General features: G+C 41.4%; 1 protein-coding gene across 5 annotated transcripts in view; it reads right to left on the bottom strand.

Moving 5' to 3' along the window:
* The window catches only part of Esrp1 (epithelial splicing regulatory protein 1), a 55,808-nt gene that overhangs the window by 6,249 nt on the left and 27,860 nt on the right, over nt 1–21,699 (bottom strand). For 2 of the 5 annotated variants that reach the window (XM_028769273.1, XM_028769285.1), the window contains exons 11-15: nt 21,098–21,316; nt 18,805–19,003; nt 14,699–14,867; nt 5,807–5,957; nt 495–603 (exon numbers count right to left, since the gene is read on the bottom strand). In XM_028769273.1, the coding sequence (XP_028625106.1) occupies nt 529–603; nt 5,807–5,957; nt 14,699–14,867; nt 18,805–19,003; nt 21,098–21,316 (813 nt within the window). In that variant the 3' untranslated portion in view covers nt 495–528. Of the gene's footprint in view, nt 1–494; nt 604–5,806; nt 5,958–14,698; nt 14,868–18,804; nt 19,004–21,097; nt 21,317–21,699 lie in introns of those variants that run through there. The other 3 variants (XM_028769291.1, XM_028769298.1, XM_028769301.1) reach the window with 3 other exon arrangements.

Here is a 21,699-nt window from a genome sequence, read left to right as displayed (position 1 = left end):
TTTCTTTTCTGTAACATTTATTTTGTGTGTAGTACACATGTGGAGGTCAGGTCTCAATTTGTACTATGTGGGACTCAAGGATCAACCTCAGGTTATACAGTTAAACAGCAAGTGAGTCACGCTGTTGGCCATCTTAAATTAAAGAGGAGGGAGGGGAAGAAGAGGAGTGAGGAGGAAGAGGGGGAAAAGAAGAGGAGGGGGAGGGAGGAAGAAGTAGAACAATAACAAGAAAAGCACTCAACCTATCCCACAACTGAGCAGTAAACCGATGTCCAAGACATTTATTCCACGGTACTCACAGCAGTACACTCTCATCCACACACATTACACTGATAGTGTGTTCCTGGATTACAAACTTCATTCTCATCTAAGTCTTCTGACACATCACAGTGAGGCAAGGGGAAGGAAGCCGCTTCACCTGCCTCCTAGAGAAACGTCAGACTCTTGGCTTCTCTATTTGGGCCTCTGATTTAGCTGTCATGATAGGTCCTTACCTTCTTCTCTGAGGACGATCTAACTCTGGGGCCCTTAAATACAAACCCATTCTTTGGGTAGAGTCCTGGCCTGGTCATTTGTGTGTGCAAGTCCATCCTCGGTTGCATACTAAAATGCAAGTTGAAACAAACAGGATCAAAAGTTGGGCAGCCTGCCACTGCGGATGTTATTTTAAACTAAATATATCAACAAAAGTATATGACATTTAGAACCTGGGCAATGACACTGTTAGAAGCCACACATTAATTCCTTCTCAATGCTTCATTTATTTATCAAGAGCCCTTTTAGGAGAGAACTTACACTGAATATGTTTTTAAAACTGATACAAACCCATCAGACTACAATTAAGAAGATCAAATCTGATCTATTTTTTTAAGCATATATGTATGTATATGTATGTTTGTTTGCGTGTACATCTGCAGACCAGAAGAGGCCATCAGATCCCACAGGCTGATTTTAAGCTGCTGGGAATTGAACTCAGGACCCCTGGAAGAGGAGCCAGTGCTTTTATCTGCTGAGCCATCTCTCCAGCCCAGAACCTGATCTCTCAATAGTAAATATTAGGTATGACAGGATGTTACTTATTTGTGCATCAATTACTTTGTCAGGCATTATATGTTAAACCCCTAAAACCAATGAATTTTAAATAGTTTTAGATCTGAAATAGACTGCTGAAATAAATTTGCTCACTTGAATACTAAATAAAATTTTTTATATGAGTCATCAAAAGACACGAAGTCAGAATGTTGAGGAGGAAGCCCAAGGCCATGAAAAACAGAGGCTAATGGAAAGAGCAGACAGACAGTGTTGAAGGTACATAAGGACTCTCAAGAGCCATCAGGATAAGCAACCATCCAAAACAGAGTGCCTGCACTTTATCGACCAAACAATCCTCTCACTGCCAAATGCTTTCAAAGTGTTTCACCTTCAGAACTCCTGCTCCCCTCTCCCTCTCCCACAGCACACGTTCCTTTCCCTCTATTCCTCCAACTCTGACAGGGGGTTCTCCATAAGATAGGCCTAGGATGATCCCAAGCTTATGGTAACTCCTGCCTCTATTTTCAAGTGTTGAGATTATGACCATGTTGGTTTTATGGACTGCTGGGGCTGAAACTCGGGGCTTCACGCTTGTTAGGCAAGCACTGCATCTGCAGAGCTGTGTGTCCATTCTGTTTGTTTCTTTGCGTTTTGTTTTTCTTGTGATATACCCTAGGCTAGCTTCAAACTTCCTACCTGAGCCCCGGGATAACAACGTGTGCCACTATAGCCATCCACAACAGGTTTGATAGGAGAACCTTATGCCCTGCATCTTACTTTGCCCATCAGATTTCTCCCTGATTAAAAAAATCCTTTCTCTTTCTAAGCTTGGTTTCCCTCGTTCCTATAAGTTGGAAATTCACAAAGCTGCAAGAGTTTTGAGAGAAATGTTGCTGAAGTAAATGGGGGAAGTATATCTAAGTTCTTTAAAGATTATGCATATCTCTCTCTCTCCCTCTCTTCCTCCTCCCCCCTTTCCTTCCTGTTTTTATCAAAGCAGGGTCTCACTATGTAGGTCTGGCTATCATGTAAAGTCACTCTGTAGACCAGACTGACCTGAAATCAGAGATCTGTCTGCCTCTGCCTCCACCCCCAAGTGCTAGGATTAAAGGTGTGCACCACCAGACCCAACTAAGAGGATGTGTTTCTAAAATGACATTAACTATTATAACAGCCAAGTTTTATATTTATTTAAAAGATAAAATCGGACATCACTGGTAAATTTCATTTATACAACAAAGATTTAAGTATATCAATGTAAACATAATAAAATTAATCAGAAAGGACCAGAGGTTAAATTAATACAAGTTGTTAAGATGTAGTTGGGCAGTGGTGGTGCACGATTTTATCTCAGTATTTGGGAGGGAGAAGGAGGTGGATCTTTGTGAATTCCAGGCCAACCTGGCCTACATAGTGAGTTCCAGGCCAGCCAGGCCTACAGACTTAAATCTGGACAGAAAGAGAGGTAGGAGGAGATAAACAGATTGTACTCAAGGGAACAATTTTAAGAAGTCATCTGCAGATTTTACCATCTGTGGCAAAGCCAAACAAAAGGAAATCGACCCCATTGTGACATATGTTCCTTGAACAGCTGGAGGGTAAACAACAAATAAGGGGGCATGCAGTTTTTAAAAGACAGTAGGAAAACCTAAGTTTTATGTAAGAAAGAAAAATTTGGGTTAGATACAGATTTGAATGCATGCCTCACAGTTTGAAATACTGAAGCACATACTGGAACTGCAGGTTTGGATGACTGAGGTCTTAATACAATCCTGATTCACTGATTCACTTTATAAATTCTAAATGCTTACCACGAGCATGGTGCACTTGGGAAGCAGAGCCAGGAGGGTGATGGCAATCGGAAGGCTAGCCTGATCTATATAGTGCTACTGAGGTCAGCCGATGAACTATGTAAGAATGTCTCAAACTAATGCAATAAATAAAAAATAAATTCATATATCAAGAGAAGAAATGACATACCAGCACTGTGCTGCTGATTATGACAAATAACTCTAACCAAGAATGACTCTAGGAGCTACTCAAGGGTTATTTGGTATAAATTTTATCATTTTATCCCATTTTTGAAGCATGTCAGACTTAAATTTTTAAACCTTTCCCACTTTTTATTACATTTATTTATTTTGTATGTGTATGTGCATATGTGCATGTGTATATGTGTGTATGTGCACGTGTGTGCTGCAGCACACATCTGGAGGTCAGAGGACAACCTTCGGGAGTTGGTTCTCTCTCACTACACTGGCTCAGGTAGTCAGGCTGTAAGCACCATTACTCTCTAGTCATCGGTCGGTCCTGTGTCAGACGTTTCATCATAAATCAGAATGAGCCTGACTACGTGTCTGAGGGGAAAGAAGTACCCACAATTGCCAACCATGGTACTTCCTCCGTAAGGTTAATTGTGGTTAATCTCATTATACATGTGTAAGACTGCTTCACTTTATTTAGTGTGAAAGTAAATGAAAATGGTGGAATCAAGCTAAACCATTAAGCCCAGCTGATCATTAAACTTGAAAACTACTCAGAGTTTCTACCATGGGAAAATACAAAAGTCCAAGTATTTCTTCTGGAAGATTGAGTAATCTTTCCAATCCAATTCTAGTAAAACTGTATAGTTTAATCAGAGAAAAAGGAGGTCTATACGGTAACCTTTTAACATTTTTCAAGTCCTCCAGCAGCTGTGTAATCATCTAGAGAAGAGTAATGAGCTACTGACCCAAGAGAACTGACTACCAGCCTCCGAAGAACACTGTAAGCCAAGAAGAAAGAAAAAGTGACCTCAGTTCTGGACTTTATCAGTCCAACTTCCTCCTAACTAATGGAAAATATTTCTTGCATGTTAAAAACCCTTAAGACAACAATGGTTAGGGTAGTGGTCAGGGATCTAATCAGTTTTACCTAAGATCACACTATCCCTGAATCATGGACATGGAACGGCCTCTGTAGACGCGGCTCACCCACACTGTGCTGCTCATGCTCAGAGGCATCACTGGATTTTGCTATTCTGAAGACTCAAGCTAATTTCAGCTCTAGGAGGAAGGAGGACTGATTTTGCTCATAGACCAGTAAGTCTACAAGTTACTTGTTTTTAGACTTTATAGGAAGAAGAAACTTGACTTTAAGTAATCAAATGACTTTAAGAATGAATAGGGTTTGCTCAGATGAACCAGAAAGAAACAAGATAATATTCACTGTTACAAACCCATCACCAAGAAAAGCCTATTCTTAAAGTCAGAAGGCAGTGATGGACACAGGCAACAGCCAAAACAAAACAAGATAAAAGCAAAGGCAGAAAAATCAGGTCACTTCATGAGGCCAAGCACCCACTCCAGTTCAAGAATCAAAACAAGCCTGTTAGTTGGGGTGTCTTATTTTTATCTCCAAGGTTAAAGTAGATTTTTCATTTTTATTTTTCCCCAGTGCAATTAAAAGAGGCTTTCTGATTTTTAAACGCTCAACTGGACACTCCATGCTTAAATGTTTCTATTTATTTATTTACTCTATCTGCAGTATTGGAAATTGGGAACACTAATCGATATCCTTACCACTCCTTTATTTAAAAAAATTAAAATTACCTTCATTTATTTGTGTGTGTGTGTGTGTGTGTGTGTGTGTGTGTGTGTGTGTGTGTGTTGGGGAGTGGGGTGCATATGCCATGTGTGAAGTCAGAGGACAACCTTCATGAGTGAGTTCTCTTTCCATCATGTGACTCTTCCCGAGATCAAATTCAGCTCACAGATCTGGGGTAAATGCCTTTTCCCCCTTCCCTGTTTCTTAAGACAGGGTTTCTCTGTGAGGCCCTGGCCACCCAGGAACTAGCTCTGTAGATCAGGCTGGCCTTGAACTCAAGAGATACACAGACCCCTGCCTCCCTTGTGCTGGAATTGGAGGAATGCACCACCGCCTGTCTGGAAAATAAAATTAAGGTGGGTGTGTGGTGCTTGTCTTTAATCCCAGGACTTTGGCGGCAAGGGCAGGCAGGTCTCTGAATTTGAGCTTTCTCTATATAGTGAGTTCCAGGACAGTCAAAGCTACTTAGTACATCTAAAAAAAAACAAAAACAAATTTATTTTATATGTATGAATACTTTGCCTGCATGCACGTATATATGTGAACATATGCATGTTTGATGCCCCTTGAAACCAGAAGAGGGCACTGAGTCTCTGGAGCTGGAGTTACTGATGGTTGAGAGCTGGCCATGTGGGTTCTGCGAACGGCACCAGTGCCCTCTACAAGAGCAGGAGCACTGTTATCATTAGCAGGAGAGCCACCTCGAGCACCACCATTTTACTTTATCTACTTTTTTCTTTTTTGAGATAGTGTTCCACTTTGTGGCCTAGGCTGCCTTTGAACTCACAGGTCTGCATGCCTTTTCCTATATAACTAAAGGCATTCACCACTATGCCCAAGTTATTTTATAAGTGAAAGAATTAACAGACGATTTCAAGGGAAGCACATCCTTAGCCAATACTGTTCTTCATGAAAGCCCCTGTCCTGCTGCCTGCCCTGATGAACTCTTCCAAAGCGCCAAGCTTTAGAAAGGCACTAACAGATACAGGGAATGAGAATATGTAGCAGGAATTAGGACACCATAGGAAAGCCCTAACCATGTCAATAGGATGAACCTGGAGGTAGGTCCATCAGCACAGACAAATGTGCTGAGTTTCAGAGAACCAGTGTCTTTCCTAGCTGCATTCCTTTGGCAAACGGACTTTAGTAGTAAAGGGCACTGAGGATTTTTCTTCTTTAAGCTACTGACCTGGTAACCTTGGAAGAAGTTAAGAATTTCCTTAACTCCAGTATTGTAGGCCAGGCCCTGCATTCTGACCACCGTGCCAGGCTGGGGCGGGACACTGCTAAGATTAGCAGCTGTAGGGAAGTAGCCAAGACTATTAGGCGAACCTGGGGGGCTAAAGGGAGAGAAAGCACAATGAACCAACAGGAACACACAATGTTGAATATTTACTCTAAAACATATCACTTAAGAAACTGACTTTCTGAAAGTGATGTTTCTTACGCTTCACTGAGCTACCTTTCTTAAGACAGAGGAATGCCAGAGGTTTTGTCTCACGTTCCCCAGAAGCCAAAGGAGAAGTAATGGGCTAATGCCATGCTGTTAGATGCTAGACTTTCCCCATCTCTAAGGTTCTTCAAAGGGAGAGGAAGGAAGACTTTTCAAGTCATTCAGCCACTTCCAAAGCCCAGATCACTGATGGTTAGCGAGCCAGTTTTCAGGAATATTAAGGCATGAAGAAGAGGAATGGCTATAAAGGACTAATAGAAATCACAGCCAGAGAGCAAAAGTGTCCACAATGAACGTGCCCAAGAACCAAAGGCTCTATCCACATGTGCAGAGGGATAATGAGGCCCCAGGACAATACAGCAGAGCACACAGGGCAACTTCTGCCAACAGAAGAGGGAAAGAGAAGGGTAACAGCTGAACACATCACCATTACCATAGAGAACCGAAGAGCTCCAGGTGTTACTGTAGCAATTTCCTCCAAGAAGCACAAGACCCACGGTGGCCTAACTTGTGTGGTACCTCTAAGCAACCTCCACATTAGTCTCATTAATTAGCTTACCAATCAGATTTACAGGATTCCCCACCCAACCAGCTCTTCAAAGCAGTCAAATCAAAATAATTTGCAATATGCACAGAACATTTTTTAACCCAGTCAAGAAGAAATACTGATTCCAACTTTAGATTATGAACGTCCTTCAAGCCAACACCTCTCTCTTCACTTTAACAGAGGTGAGAGAGACCTTAAAGTTAATTTCCTTCTGAAAAATCATACCAGTTAGCACTTTGTCAAACTAGAAAAACCACACCAATTTCTCCTTTGTTTTGTTACACAGGGTTTCTCTGCGTAGTTCCAGCTGACCTCACACTTACTCTGTAGACCAGACTGACCTCAAATTCAGAGATCCACCTGTCTCTGCCTCCCAATCACCGGGATTTAGGGCGGGCGCTGCCACCACCTGGCATTTTTTTGTTTGTTTTAAGATTTTATTCACCTGAGTGTTTTGCCAACATGTATGTCTGTGTACTACATGCATGCCTGGTGCCTGAAGTAGCAAATCTCCATGTGGGTGCTAGGAATCAAACCTTGGTCTTTCAAATAAGTGCTCTTAACCATTAAGCCAACTCCACTCTGATTTCTCAAGTTTCATGATTTCTTCATATTTAAATTAGTATTCATTATCTGTACATATAAAATATCTGATATGAATCTAATATGCAAAGACCATGAACGTCTTGTCCTTTCCCCTACATACTTATTTCCATATACCTTTCTTTCACATTTCACTGCTTTTGTCTAATGGTCCTCTATAAATTAAGTGTGGAGTCTTTGTTACCTTTAAACTATATTTAAAAAAAAAAGGCAGATAAGAAGCCAGTGTGGCAGCTTAGTGGGGAGAAACACTTACTGTTGAGTCTGAGACCCAAGCTTGATGGCTGGAACCCACACGGAGGGAAAGAACTGTCTGTTCACTGATCTCTACTTTTGAGAAATGGAACATACATATCCAGACCCAGGTCAACATCCAATGAATGCAGATGTAATAAAAAATTACCTACAGTAGGGCTTCTTAAACTATAAACCAAGTAGTCAGAACAAGAGCTGGTGAGATGGAGCCGTGGATAGGTATATTGCTGCATAAACCTGGTGACAGGAACTCCTGTCCCTGAAATCCATACGAAAGTGGAAGGTGGCATTTATTTAACATTATAAAGGACAGTTATATTCAATTCTTGAGGTAGCAATTATTAAAATGAAACTTAGCACAACAATGGCATAGTTGCACACATGAAAAATATTTTAAAAAGGTTCCATCACCAATTCAATTCTTAAAAGCACCATGAAAATTGCAATTGGCTAAAACGCTCACCCAGTATTAACCCATATTTTCTGGCAAAGATCAAGTGTAGTAAATAGTAGGGGGCTGACCCCAAGCAAACAATCCTTTTGCCTCAACCTTCTGGATGTCAGGCATTAGAGTTTCAATGTAGCTCAGTGGTAGAGAGTGTGCTTAACTTGCCTGAGAATGTCAGTGTGATACTCAGTACCACAATTAAAACCAACAGCTAGGCAGATGGCTTAGGAGGTAAGGTGTTTGCCCTACAAGTGTGAGGACCCGAGTTCAAATCACCACAATGTATGTAAAAGGCTGGATGTGGAAAAGTATGCCGGTATCTCTGTGATGGTGAGACAGGAAGTGAAGATAGATCCCTGGAAGCTTGAAGGTCAACTTCCCTCGAATAAAAAGAGGAGGAACCTTAAAACACCCAAGATTGTCCTTAATCTCTACAGGTATACTCTGTGCAAAAATAGATTTTTTTTTTCTTTTTAGTTTTGTGAGATAGGGTTTCTTCATGTAGCCCTGGCTATCCTAGAACTAATTCTGTAGACCAAGTTGGCCTAGAACTCAAGAGATCCACTTGCCTCTGCCTCCCAAGTGCAGGGATTAAAGGTGTGCCCCACTATTGCCCAGCAACATGCAAATTTATAATCACTAAAGCAAAACAGCACAAAACTAGTAAGTTCAGTCTGTTAGGTGGTTATGGAACAACAAAATCTGCGAAACCAATAGGATGGACTTTGACTCTTACCTGAAATCCTACCAAAAACAAAACAAAACAAACAAAAAAACCAAAACCTAACAACTCAAATTTATGTACCTGCGAGATGGCTCAAAAGGAGCACAAAGCCAATACACATATGCCTGTACTCATACAGTACACACTAGCAAGCTTTTTAAAAAAATAAAAAGCACGAATTCAAATCGAGTTACCTATCTAAATATGAAACTGAAAAATATTTTTTTAAAGATTTATTTTTTTATTTGTATGAATACACTGCAGCTGTCTTCAGATATATACTAGAAGAGGGCATTGAATCACATTACAGATGGTTGTGAGCCACCATGTGGTTGCTGGGAATTGAACTCAGGGCCTCTGGCAGAGCAGTCAGTGCTCTTAACCACTGAGCCATATCTCCAGCCCCTGAAAAATATTTTTTACAAATAAGCTTTGTACCTATGGTTAAATTTGACACCAAAAATGGAAGTTAGAAAGAAACAAAAGCGTGTGCATATGGGTGCGCATGCGCGCGCGCGCACACACACAAACACACACACACACACAGAGTTCTATAAATACCTCAAAACAAGTAACAACACCGTGTTAACAAGATACCACCATCAATTAGAAGCTTGCCATCAAGCAAGCTGATCGAGTTCAAGTGCCAACACATACAGCGACAGACACAGCCGTGTGGGGTGTTACTGGAGCTAGGGAATTGGCAAGCTCCATGTTCACTGAGAGACCTTGTCTCAAAAATATAAGGTGAAGGTGAGGAAGACACCCACCATTGATTTCTGGCCACCATATGTACAAAAGGACATCATGCATGTGCCCATCTATACCAACAGGGGTAAGGAGGGAGTAACGGAGACTGGGGGAGGGCAAGAGTCTGGATCTATACAAATATTTAAATGCAAAACTTAACAGTTGCCTGCTATATGTTAAACACAAAAGGAGTGTGTATCTATTTTACCTTATTAGAGACGTTATTACGTAAGGTTAGGTAGCAATAGAGCGTAGGAGGAACACAGTACAGAGTCTGAAACTGGGCTTTAACTACTAGCATAAAGCATCATGTACTAGTTCTCCTGTACACTTAGTATTAATAATTTAACTTCTACAGATGTTAAACACTTGAAAGGATGAAATGGGCTAAGAAAGAGGAAACGGTGTGCCAGAGTGTCACTCAACTCAAGGTGCTTCCTTCCAGGTAACAGCAGTTGGAAAAGACAGTGCACTTCAACTTTGTGACAAATCCTGGACGAGAGGCCTGAATGACGGACGGGTGCAGGAGGAAATGAAGAAACAGGAAATCACAGGCTCTCATTCAGGAAAGCACATCACCACAGCCGTGAAGACAAGGATAAAGTGGGACAATACCACATTTGCTCCCTCTTGTGTGTGTGCACCAAGAGCACAGGAGCCTTCCTGTTCAGACAAGGTTCTGTAAGCAGTGGGTTCTGTAGGCACATGGAGGTTAATGTAGGAACTCACGGCTGGCCAGGGTGCAGAGGGTGGAATGTGCAGCCACAAATGGGATGTCTAAATCCCATCCCTCCAAAGGAATGAGGAGGACAGGAGCAAGCAGTGCCTTCTGGCTATGACAGGGCAGCTGCAGTTCTGAGCTCACAGCAGTGGGGCTGCCTGTCTAAATTATATACAAGATCAAACAGGCAACATTCCAGTACAGAATGTGTGTGTATGTAATTGTGTGTCTGTGTGTGTGTGTCCATGCCCCCATCCATGTCTGTGAGTTCTCACCCACCCCTAACTGAGGAGATACAGTGTATGATAGTTTTCTTTAAGGAGGGTGACACCTGGTAGGTCAATTTCACTCTCGTGCATGGCCTCACAGTCATGAGTAGCTTGATAGCACAAATTGGAATCAATGTGTTATTAAAAATATAAACAAAAAACCCAACATGAAGTTGGAGGTGAGTATAGAGGTGGATCTGGGAAGAGTTGGGAGAGAATGGGGGTGCATATGATCAGAATACACTGTAGGCAACAAACTCACTCTGCCCAGCCCCCCAAGAGAAGCAACACAGAAGCAAGCAGTGGAGTGCTACAAGGAAACCAACGGCTGCCCACTTCTGCCCCTCAGTTTCCCATACACAGTAAGAACCTTTTCAAACACAAAGCTCCCATCTCCCCAGAAAATCATGACTTCTTTAAAAATTATGAATTCCAATGCATGACTACCCAGTATGTGTCAGGGGCTGGCTTCAAGCTCTAAAACTGAGTAAAAGTTTCAAATTCTGTAACTCAAGATTTAGCTACTTGAGGACTTTGCAGATAGACAACCCAATAATGTCTTCATATCTGTATTTTCACCAGATCCTAATTTATAGCATCTGTTTTACATTTCATATTTTCTAATAAGTCACACAAACTTCTCTGTAGAAGAGTCGTACATATACAACAAACAGGCCAGGATGCTCGCCATATAAGCACAGAGTACACAGCTGGGCAGTTGTGGTGCAGGCCTTTAAACCCAACACTTGGGAGGCAGAAACAGGTAGGTATATCTGAGGCCAGCCTGGTCTATAAAGCAAGTTCCAGGACAGCCAGGAACATCATGCTTCTGAAAAACAACAAAGACAACAAAAACAAAACAAAAATAAAAAATAAAACAAACAAAAGAGCCGGGCAGTGGTGGCGCGCGCCCCTAATCCCAGCACTTGGGAGACAGAGGCAGGCGGATTTCTGAGTTCAAGGCCAGCCTGGTCTACAGAGTGAGTTCTAGGACAGCCAGGGCTATACAGAGAAACCCTGTCTCGAAAAACCAAACCAAACCAACCAAACAAACAAAGGATATACTATCAAAAGGCTTCACATAGTCTGCCTGCCTTTACTTAATCATTACAAAGTACAAAACATTGTTACCAATAGCTCTACCAATGACTTTCTAAAATTAAAGACCATCATGGGTGTCAACAGTCATGATTTGAGAGCTTCTTCTCTCTCAAAAACCTTTATTTACTACATATGTGTATTGTGTATTTGTCTTTGAGTGTCTGCATATGTGCAACCATGTGCATCATAGTACATGTGTAAGTCAACTTGGGGGAGCTGGTTCTCTCTGTCACTCAGGCTGTTAGGTGTAACAAGAATACCTGCTCCAGCCATCTCACAAAATATCACTGTTTGAGGAACACTGTTAAAAATGCGAGGCTCACCCTAAACTCATTATGGACCTTCGGGCCTGCCCTGAGAGCTGGGGTGGGAGAGGCACAACCATGCTTGCTTTATGCAGCGCCTGTGAAGGCACCCGGGGCTTTCAACACGTCAGACAAGCACTCTAGTAACTGAGAGAACCCACAGCCCAACTTGTTATGCTTCTCTAAAGAGAAGCTATAAGTAGTCCTTGTTAGAGAAATAGCAAGCTCTGCATCCTTCGGGAAGCAGCATCCCAATACATTTGCATAAGAAGTGCTCCCAGAAGCCCTGCAGAAGGAAACCCCATTTCCATTGCTTTCCTAATCACCTCTGCATCACCTCTGCATCCTCAGTAACCGAGAGTGCAGAAACCGAAGGAGAAGCACGGTTTCTAGCCTTGCTGGCAGGAAGCCTGGAGCCAATTTTCATGTCACGATTCCATATTTGAACTTGAAATTCTCATCTGAAATCTACAATCCCAAGGCAATAAACACTTCAGCACTGAACTCAGCACCAGCTCCCCAGATCTGCAACTCCTCTTAGCCCTCCTTTCAGGTGTCGAGGTTTTCCTTCATTACATCGTAATGTTTTAGACTTTTCACTTTTTTGTTTTGTTTTGTATTTTTAGTCAGGGTTTCTGTGTAGCCCTGGCTGTCTGGGAATTTGCTCTGTGGTTCTGTTGTCTGTCCTTAAACTCAAGAGATCTACCTACTACTGCCTTCTGAGTGCTGGATTAAAGGCATGTGCCATCAAGCCTAGCCCATGATTTGGACTTTTAATTGTATGAATATTAACTCTATTTTGTACACTATCAATAATGGAACAAGCTTCTATCATCCAGAGAAAACAACTATCTAACATACATACATAAGTAACTCTTCCAAGAATCTATTTCACCTAAGCAGCAAATTTACCACTGAAAAAGTTAGGTAACTAAAGTTTGCCGAAATTATAAAAAACAACAACAAAAACGCCCCAAAATACAGTTACTACTATGAGTCTAGAGCCAAGTGATAGGCTTTCTGACTTAAAACAAGGGTGCTTTACAAAGCTAGGTTATTATTTGAGAATGAAATCCTATACTCAAAATTAGGAAAGTGGTTTTGTTGCTAGCTAGACCATGAAAAGCAGGCTTGGTGGTACACACCAATAATCCCTGCACTCAGGAGGTACAGGCAGAAGGATCAGACATCAAAGCCACCCGAGTCAAGAAAAGAGTAAGCCGTAAATGTTAGATCTTCTTGTCTTTGGCATTTCAATCAACACTCATGATCTCCTTTCTAAGAAATTTATTATAACAGGGCCCAGGCATTAAGTCAGTAATAGGGCGCTTGCTATGGATCCTTACTGAGGCTGGAGAACTGCATCAGGGTCAGCATCTTTCAGTGCTGATATTTTGAAGGCATAAAGAGGCAGACATCTCATTAGTGAGCCCTCCAATAAGCATTTGTATACAGTTTACAGGTCAGCCCATCTCAGTACTCAACCAAGTACAGGGGGTCAAATATAATCTTGTGCACAGAAGGTAAGCAATGCACCACAAAAAACCCAAACTCCAGCCCCTTTCTGAGCCTTTCTGCATGACACCCACCAGCAACCCCCAAGCTTGTGATAAACGGTCTCAAGCTAACTTTATCACAAGCCTCACTTACAAATGTGTAAATATCCTCAAAACCTTAGTCTTGAAGATCCTAGGATAAAAAAATAAACGCTGCTATAAATGTTTTTGTAACGCACTCACTGCTTTATAAAGCAAAGTTTTGTATGAATAAAGAAAGCAGATTGCCAGATAAACAAAAGTACTGCAGAACTTTAAAACTGAGGATTAGAATTATTCCTTATATAGCCAAGTTTGAATCACAGACAGATACATGAAAGGGACTCCAAAATTTCCAACAATTCTATCTATCATTTTAGAAGATCCAAGACAGACAACTTTTGTTCCATCTTGGGGACCCCATAGAGTAGACCTCCAAGATGGTCCAGCTTTCTCCTGTGCATCATGTGGGGTGTGTGTGTGTGTCCACGCTCATGCACACACTCATACACACATCCCACACACAAGTAAATAAATGTAATTTTAAGGAAATATAGTTTGGCATGGTAGCACTCAGCTGTAATCCCAGCACTTGGGAGGCGGCAGACATCTCATTAATAAGCCCTCCAATAAGCATACTCGGTAGTTTGCAGGGGAGGAGCAGGAGGGTTAATGGTAATGGAGACCAGTAAAAACAGCAAGGAGTATAAAGTAAGACTCTGGAGGGGAAAAAAGGATAAAGAAAGGAAAACTAGGCAAATGAACAAAAAGTACTGACGTTAAGATAAAGCTCCAACTCCCAACACACACTTTCCCTTATCCAGTTGCCACCTCCCAGGAACAGACAGCAACCAAAGTAAGGCAAAGACAAAATGCGTGGACCCTAGGAAAACACTCATTAATTCCACTCTGGATTTGTTTATGGTAAGTATTTAAGGAGCAAAGAATACAAGCCTTGGGAAATGTAAAGCCCAAAAGAAATTATATTTATTATGGAAATAACACAATCACTCCTATTATGAATAATTCAGTTTTGTGATTCATCTCCTCTGTTGTTACCATCTGACATATAAGGAAAAAAGAACTACCTGCTTGCTGTTCACTACTAGAAGGGGGAAGGGGAGAGCTAAGCTCATGTGCAATCTGAAGACAATGCTAGTCACATACAGCAAAATAAACGCACGCTCACACACACACACAAACCTCTTCCAATCTGTCGTAACCTATTTGGTCAGAGATATGACCAGAAGCTGTAGCCTGCCATGCTAACCTTCAACAAGGTAGACAATATTCTTTTGTGAGCTGAGGCACCAGTTATCAAAGGAGTCCTCTGTTTCTGTCCCTTGTTGTCACTTCCTGTGTAACCTTACCTGGGATAGTAGGCTGTATAGTTCATGAAGAGCTGAGTGCCTGCTGGGTAGTACGCTGTGGAGGGCTGCAGCGCCCGTGGGTTCAAGAGCAGAGAAGGCTGATAAATGGCAGCTTCGGTAGGGATCACAGCCGCAGGGGCTGGGAATGTGTAGGAGGGAGGAGACAGGCCTAAGTAAGCAAAAAGAGAGACTCTGAGACATGAATGTAGCAGCTCACATGGCTGTTAGCACTCAAGCTACGGTTACTCTTTCACTTACGTATTTTGCGAAGATGATTTTTGTGTGTATGTTGATATCTGTATGAGTTAATTCACACTAGGTGCATGCAAGAGCCCTTGGGAGCCAGAGGAGGGTGTGATTCCCCTAGTACTGAAGTTACAGGTGTGTGTGAGCTGCCATGCGGGTGCTGGGTACTGAAACCAGGTTCTCTGCAAACGGTAAATGCTAACTGCTGAGCCATCACCCCAAGATTAGCTATATATTTTAAAGGACAAGACTACCACAGTTCCTTACATCCCAAGTAACTTCCTTTGCTTATATGGATGTTTTCTACCCTTTAGTATGATATAAACTCAAAAGAGATTAGGATAAAATGCTCTACCATGCATTATACTAAAGCATGTGTGGTATCAGAGAAACTTCTCTATGGGAAATACGTCATCCTACATACATTATGCTGACCTAAAGAAGATCCAAAAGACAGGCTTTGAAGCTAATCGACACCTCCAGACCTATTTTTAAAAGGCCAACAAGAAAAGAGTCTAGAGGAAAGAGATACATAAATCTTTCCCCAAACCAGCTGATAAAAAGTTGACTTAGCTGGGCATGGTGGTGCATATCTACACTGCCAGTACTCAGTGAAGGAGAGGCAAACATTATCTCAATTACTTCAAGGCCAACTTAGTCTATATAGCAAGATCCAAGCCAGCCACCAGGGCTATATAATGAGACCCTGTCTCAGAAAAACTAAAACAAAACAAACTCCACATATGCAAAAATGTGGCTCAATAAATTAATCCAGGGGCCGAGGGTATAGCTAAGTGGTAGAGCACATGTACAATCTGAGTGAGGCCCTGGGTTCAATCCCCAACACCATGGGAGGAGAAAATTCCTTTATTTTCTAGCTATCCTACATTTGCCCTTATGAGAAGCTCCATTTTCCTGAAGCTGCTGACAGTCACTAGATCTCACAAGTAGCATGAATACACTGGATAGACCATATGCACCGTGCAAGATAGATAACCAAGTTGACAGTCTGGGACCCCTGACTTTAAGCAGCATACTGAGATCCATTAGATTTTGTAGGCAGCAGATAGCCAAGGGGTAACTTTCACATGAAAGACTCCAAGATGATTTCTGCTTGTCTTTCTTCTTAGGAGTTTTTCCATCACTATGAAGAATAAGGTAAGTAGTTATCACCATGGATTTCTGGTTCAACATATAAGTATGTATGTATATATTTGTCTATTACAGCCCAAGGCTTAGTGAATGTTAAGTAAGCATGCTACATTGCACCACATCAACAGCCCTTAAACTTCTGAGACAGTCTCATTATATAGCCCAGGCTGGTTTTAAACTCATAACCCTCTTGCCTCGGCCTCCCAGTGATGAACTCAGATGTGCACAATCACACCCAGCCTGGGTGCTTCATCACCCACCATCGAAAACTCTTGCTAATATTACATAATAATAAACTTTTAGATGATGTTATTTGGCCTTCAAGATCACAACAACGTACATGGAAATGACTGGGCTAGGCATGTGGCTCAGCAGCAGGGCATACAAAGGTTCTGGGTTCAGTCCTCAGCATCACACATATAATCGGAAGCACAACATAAAATTATGTAGCCTATGCTCATGACGTGATTTCAAAATCATCAAGTAGCATGGTCAGGACCCTGAGTTTAATCTCTAACAACACAAAAAAAGAAGAGAGAGAAAAAAAGTACGTATGTACGTATGCATATGTGTGTGTGTGTGTGTGTGTGTGTGTATATATTTTTTTCACATTCTGCTTCAAATCAAAGGAAAGTAAAATAAAAATTGATAAGAGATGAGATTTTTTTTATTCTTCACGGGGAATTATGGCTATTTCTTATTTTCCTAAAAGAGAAATCAGGTGTCTATGGACAGGCCAGAAAAATAAAGCAGACTGTGAAATTAAGTTGACTTTTTTTCCTTGGACTTTCTGAGCTGTGGATGTCCTGAAACTAGCTATGTACACCAGTCTGGCCTTGAACTCTTACCTGCCTGTACCTCTTTGCTGGCATCAAAGGTGTGTACCATCACATCCAGCTAAGCTGACTTCTTGGTGAACTAAGGTGCCATACTATAATACATTACGACTTTACCAGCATTTCTGTTCCCAAATTTATCAAGGAAGTCTTCAGTGGGAAATGTCAGACCCATCAGTATTTAATGCTCTAAGTTTGAGATTAGATTAAAAAGCAGGCACTTTCTTTAAGTCCTGTGGTTATGATAGAATCAGGCAGTCCCCTAAAGGTGACGGCATGAGCAGGCTGAATGCATGCACATGCAGATCGACCTTCTGACTTTTACAGAAATTAACTTTTCTGCCAAAAAGACACATGGCTAAATTGTAGGTTTAAAAAAAAAATCTTCATCTTTTGGAAGTATTAAAAATAACCAAAGATACAGTCATAGATTCTTAAAAATTTGTGTTTGAAGACTAGGTCTTCGAAATCATAATTTTACATACATAAACATGGATTTAAATTTTCTCCTTTGCTAAGTGAGAATCGTGGCTCAAACCTATAGTCCTGGTACTCAGGAAGATGAGGCAGGAGAGTCATTACACTCCAAGGTGAGTATGGACTACATCCTGACCTCCAGGCCAGCTTGGGATACAGTCAAACCCTGTCTTGAAACTTGAAAGAAAACAATATTCTCTTTTCTTAGAGCTTATGAACTACAGGGGAGGAGAAGAAGGGAGTCTGTAGTAAACTACACAGGAAACAATGGGGAGATTCCCGTTTCGTGGCATTTGATGGACAGTCACTAAGGGATAGTATGCTACATGGTACTGACAGTAACAGTGATTTACAGACAGACAACATTCTAGTATTATCCTAAATTACCTTTTTACATTCCATCATAAATTTCTAAAAACCATATACTCATTAACAATAAACAATTAGATATTCACCAACAGCAAGCAGCAGGTAAATGGAATATTAAAGAGTTCAGGAATTCCATGGGAAAAAAAGGATTAAGCCCCACCAAACACTCTACAAAAATAAAACACGTTAATTGATATAGATCCCTCTTTGCTTCAAAATGAAACTCAATTCCTAGAACTGCCCACTTTAATAGAACCAAGCAAATCAACCCATTGAAACTACATTTAAAAAGATTTATATTTTAACGCCAGGTTTCCAAATGATCCTAAGTCATTAACTAGAACTCAGCTTCTAGACTACGGGGCTTATTCCTCTCAGACAGGATTCCAGACGGCTTGCACCCAGTTGCCAATGAGCAAGAGCACAGCTTGGAATTAAGCACTGATCCTGTGATCCAATCAAACATTGGCTGAATCAATTACGCATTTATACACAAATGTAGTCTACTACCTTGCTCATTCCAGATATCCTGGATAGCAACAGGAATGCTCTCCAGGCTACCATTTTCAAGACACAGTTGATGCTCAAAAAAAGTTAAGAATACAAAATGGACATCGAATCATCCTTCTTAGAAGTTTAACATGTAAAAGAACAACGAATAAAAAAAAAAAAAAAGACAGAAAGGAAAGGAGTCGGCCAGATGTTCCATTTTACCTTCAAATGCGTATTAAATTATCTACATAGCCAGGTTGCCTCCCAGAGTCAGTGCTTATCTGGAGCACACTAAGCTTCAGAACCCAAGTGCTTATCACTGGAAAAGCAAGAATGTAATTTGAAAGGAGGTATCTGTAGTATGTCTAATGATGGGTGTCCACAACCAAGGTCTTAAATGATTGTCAGAAACTAGTGATTTCAGATGGGAAAGCCTTATGTAACCACCTCGCCTGCCTCAGAAAGCGACGAAAGCAGCTTAAGCACCTACCAGCACACAGCGTAGAACAGCGCCAAGACCCAAGAAAAACTTACATGGTAACTTACATGGCGGTGGGGATAAGCCATTTCGATTTAAAGTGCCCCCCATTAACACAAAGTTCATCTCCTCAGCTGAACACTGAAAGACTTCAACATATCTGTCCTTCATGGTTTTTTTATGATACTTCTGCGCAGCCATGAATGCTCTGTCTGTAGACTTCATCTGGATAAAGGCATCTCCTGACGGGCGTCCCTGAGTGTTTGAGGGGAGAATACAAACAAAAGGCGACTGTCTCCTCCAACAAGGAAATAAATGGTTGCTTACAAAGCATGCTAAGTGACAATCACCCACAGTGCAAGACATGGTTAGCCACAAGATATGGGTGACAGTTGTGAGCTACTAAAATCTGACTTCGGTTTCCTTCTCTAAGCGCCAGAATGGCCCACAAAATCTTGAAGAAGTAGTTCTGAGAGATCATGATTGAAAAGTGGTCCTTGTTTGGTTTCTGTAAAGTTAGTATCAAATTTACAGGATTTTAAAAGGTCTCCTTGTGACCGTAGTTTTCAAATATAGGATTATATATTGGATTTTTTCCCCCTTCTGAAAAATCCGATTAAATTTGATGAGAAAAGCTAGAAATATATCCTCCTACAGGAACTAAACAAGCCAGCGTTGGCTTTTGGCTCTCGGTATTAGTTCCTCTTTGCCTGTCACATCCCTTTAGATTACCCCTCACCCCTCGCAGCCTAGGTTGGGATGCATCCTGAGGGTAAGCAAATGAGAGCTGCCAGGGACGAGGCTAAGAGGCCACGCTGGGAACCTTGCTTCTTGTGCATCCTCACACCATCTCCTTAGACAGCTCATCTAACTATTCAGAGATAGTTTCATTAGCAAAAATTTCCATCCTGAAAACCAAACCTCTCTGTGCTGCATATAGCTAGAATACCTTTGTAATATTTTTGATATGAATGAGATCAGAGGGGAAAAAACACGAGTTTATAGGACTATTTTAAGTTAGTTCTCCAAGTCTCGTAGGGAATATTTATATTATACCATTTTAGAAATTATTACCATGCAAGTTACCATAATAGTCACCATACCAGGGAAATTAGCAACAAACCCAGTCCAGTCAAGATGGAAACCTAATGTCTTCCAGGCAGATAAGAGCTTGGCCATCATCAAAGAAGCTTTTTTCTCCAGGTCACGGAGGTCAAATCAGAGGCAAAATCTGTCTACTGTTCTTAATCAAAGGGTAATGGTCCCAGGTTATTAGAAAACAGTGACTTGAAAGAAAAAATTCCCCAGTGATGTTGAGCAGTGGGGAATTCTATTTTATTCTATTTCAAAGGACTCTTACCTGGTAAAATGAGCTATGAGCTGTCAGACTAAAAGATGTGTAGCTTACACAAAGTGTTACTCAATAAATGTTGTTGTCAGAGACTTTGCAAGGGCACAGGAGGTTTTGACTCCTTGTGCCCAAAAGCTTGAACCTTCCAGTAAGTAGGAAGATAGTTATAAATGTGAACAAACCAAGTACCAAGTGGAAAATTAGTCAGGAAAAAAAATTAGTATTTCTACTTTAAGTCTGTATTCAATCCATTAATGTTCTGGAGAAAAAAAAAAAAAAAAAAGCCTGTTTTCCAAAATTAAATTCTTTGCTTTTAACAAGAGTCCTGAACTTTTAAACTAGTGCTTCTTGGCCTAATGATATTTTAATTTTTATCTTGCTTAAGACAGCACAAAATATTAGTCAACTGTCCAGCACCTAATAGGATTGATTTTGTTTAACCAAAATTCAAGTAGCATCAAGCTAGTAAATACTTCCTGGCATATGGAAAGAATTCAGTCAGCCTTTGATAGAAAATCTTTTCAATTGTTCCTTGATGCAGCTGAGACTAAGATCCACACACTGCAACAGAGTGCAGTGCCCCAGGCCCTCGGTCTACTTAATGTGAGTGAGTGGCCGACACACGTCATGTGCAATGTCTGCATATAAAGTGCTTTAGGACACAGTAAGCTCTTGGCTTACGTCTGGTCTGTGACCACTGTCTCACCAAAACAGCAGAGCTGAATGGCTGCACAGGAAAAGGCTATTTGCATTCATAATACATTTGGCCCCAATCTGATGGGCTGATAATGAGACAGATTTCTGTGATAAAAGAAGCAGAGCTGAATTTCAATTACCATGCTAACAGCAGGCTAATTTTTGAAGTATATCCTAAAGATTTTTTATACTTACAGCTAAGTCTTTTCATAAAGGCAATATAAAACTTTGGGCTACTGACTAGAAGGGGCACTTGGTCACCAGAACGAGCAAGCACATTTTCCAATAAACAACCCCCTTACCTGGTGATTCAATACCATGTGAACCCCATGTGTACGAATATCTGTGGAAAACTCCCCCAGGAAGTCCAGAATGTCTTCTATCGTGGCAGCATAGGGAAGACCTCGCAGACGTATACAGTCTCTTACATTGGTGGGGGGCACAAACTGCTGAGGTAGTACAGGGATAATGGGAGGTGTTGGAAGTGGAATCAGAGGGGCTGAGGAGAATCGATTCAGCACCTGTATACAAGGCAAAGCACGAGCGACTGAAGAGACCTGCTGCCCCTATGCCATACCACAAACCACTGTGACCAACATCACCAAGAGTCCCACTAAAAACACAGGTTCTAATCTTTCAGGGTGTATCAGCTATAGAGCACAGTTCAGCATGCAGGAAACACTGAGCCAAATCCTCAGAGATAGGGATGGCAGTGGGGTATAACCACAGCCTACCACAGAATTATTACAAAGTATGACTGGTTCTCATGATCCTTTGGGGGAGTCTTAAGTGCAAAGAAGTTTAAGAAGCTCTGATGAGGGGCTGGAGAGACGGCCCAGGGGTTAAGATCACTGTCTGCTCTTCCAGAGGTCCAGAGTTCAATTTCTAGCAAACATGAGGTGGC

This window comes from Grammomys surdaster, unplaced genomic scaffold, assembly GCF_004785775.1.
Source record: "Grammomys surdaster isolate TR1022 unplaced genomic scaffold, NIH_TR_1.0 64, whole genome shotgun sequence".
In the NCBI taxonomy this organism is placed as follows: Eukaryota; Metazoa; Chordata; class Mammalia; order Rodentia; family Muridae; genus Grammomys; species Grammomys surdaster.
This window is presented reverse-complemented; position numbering and strand designations above follow the sequence as displayed.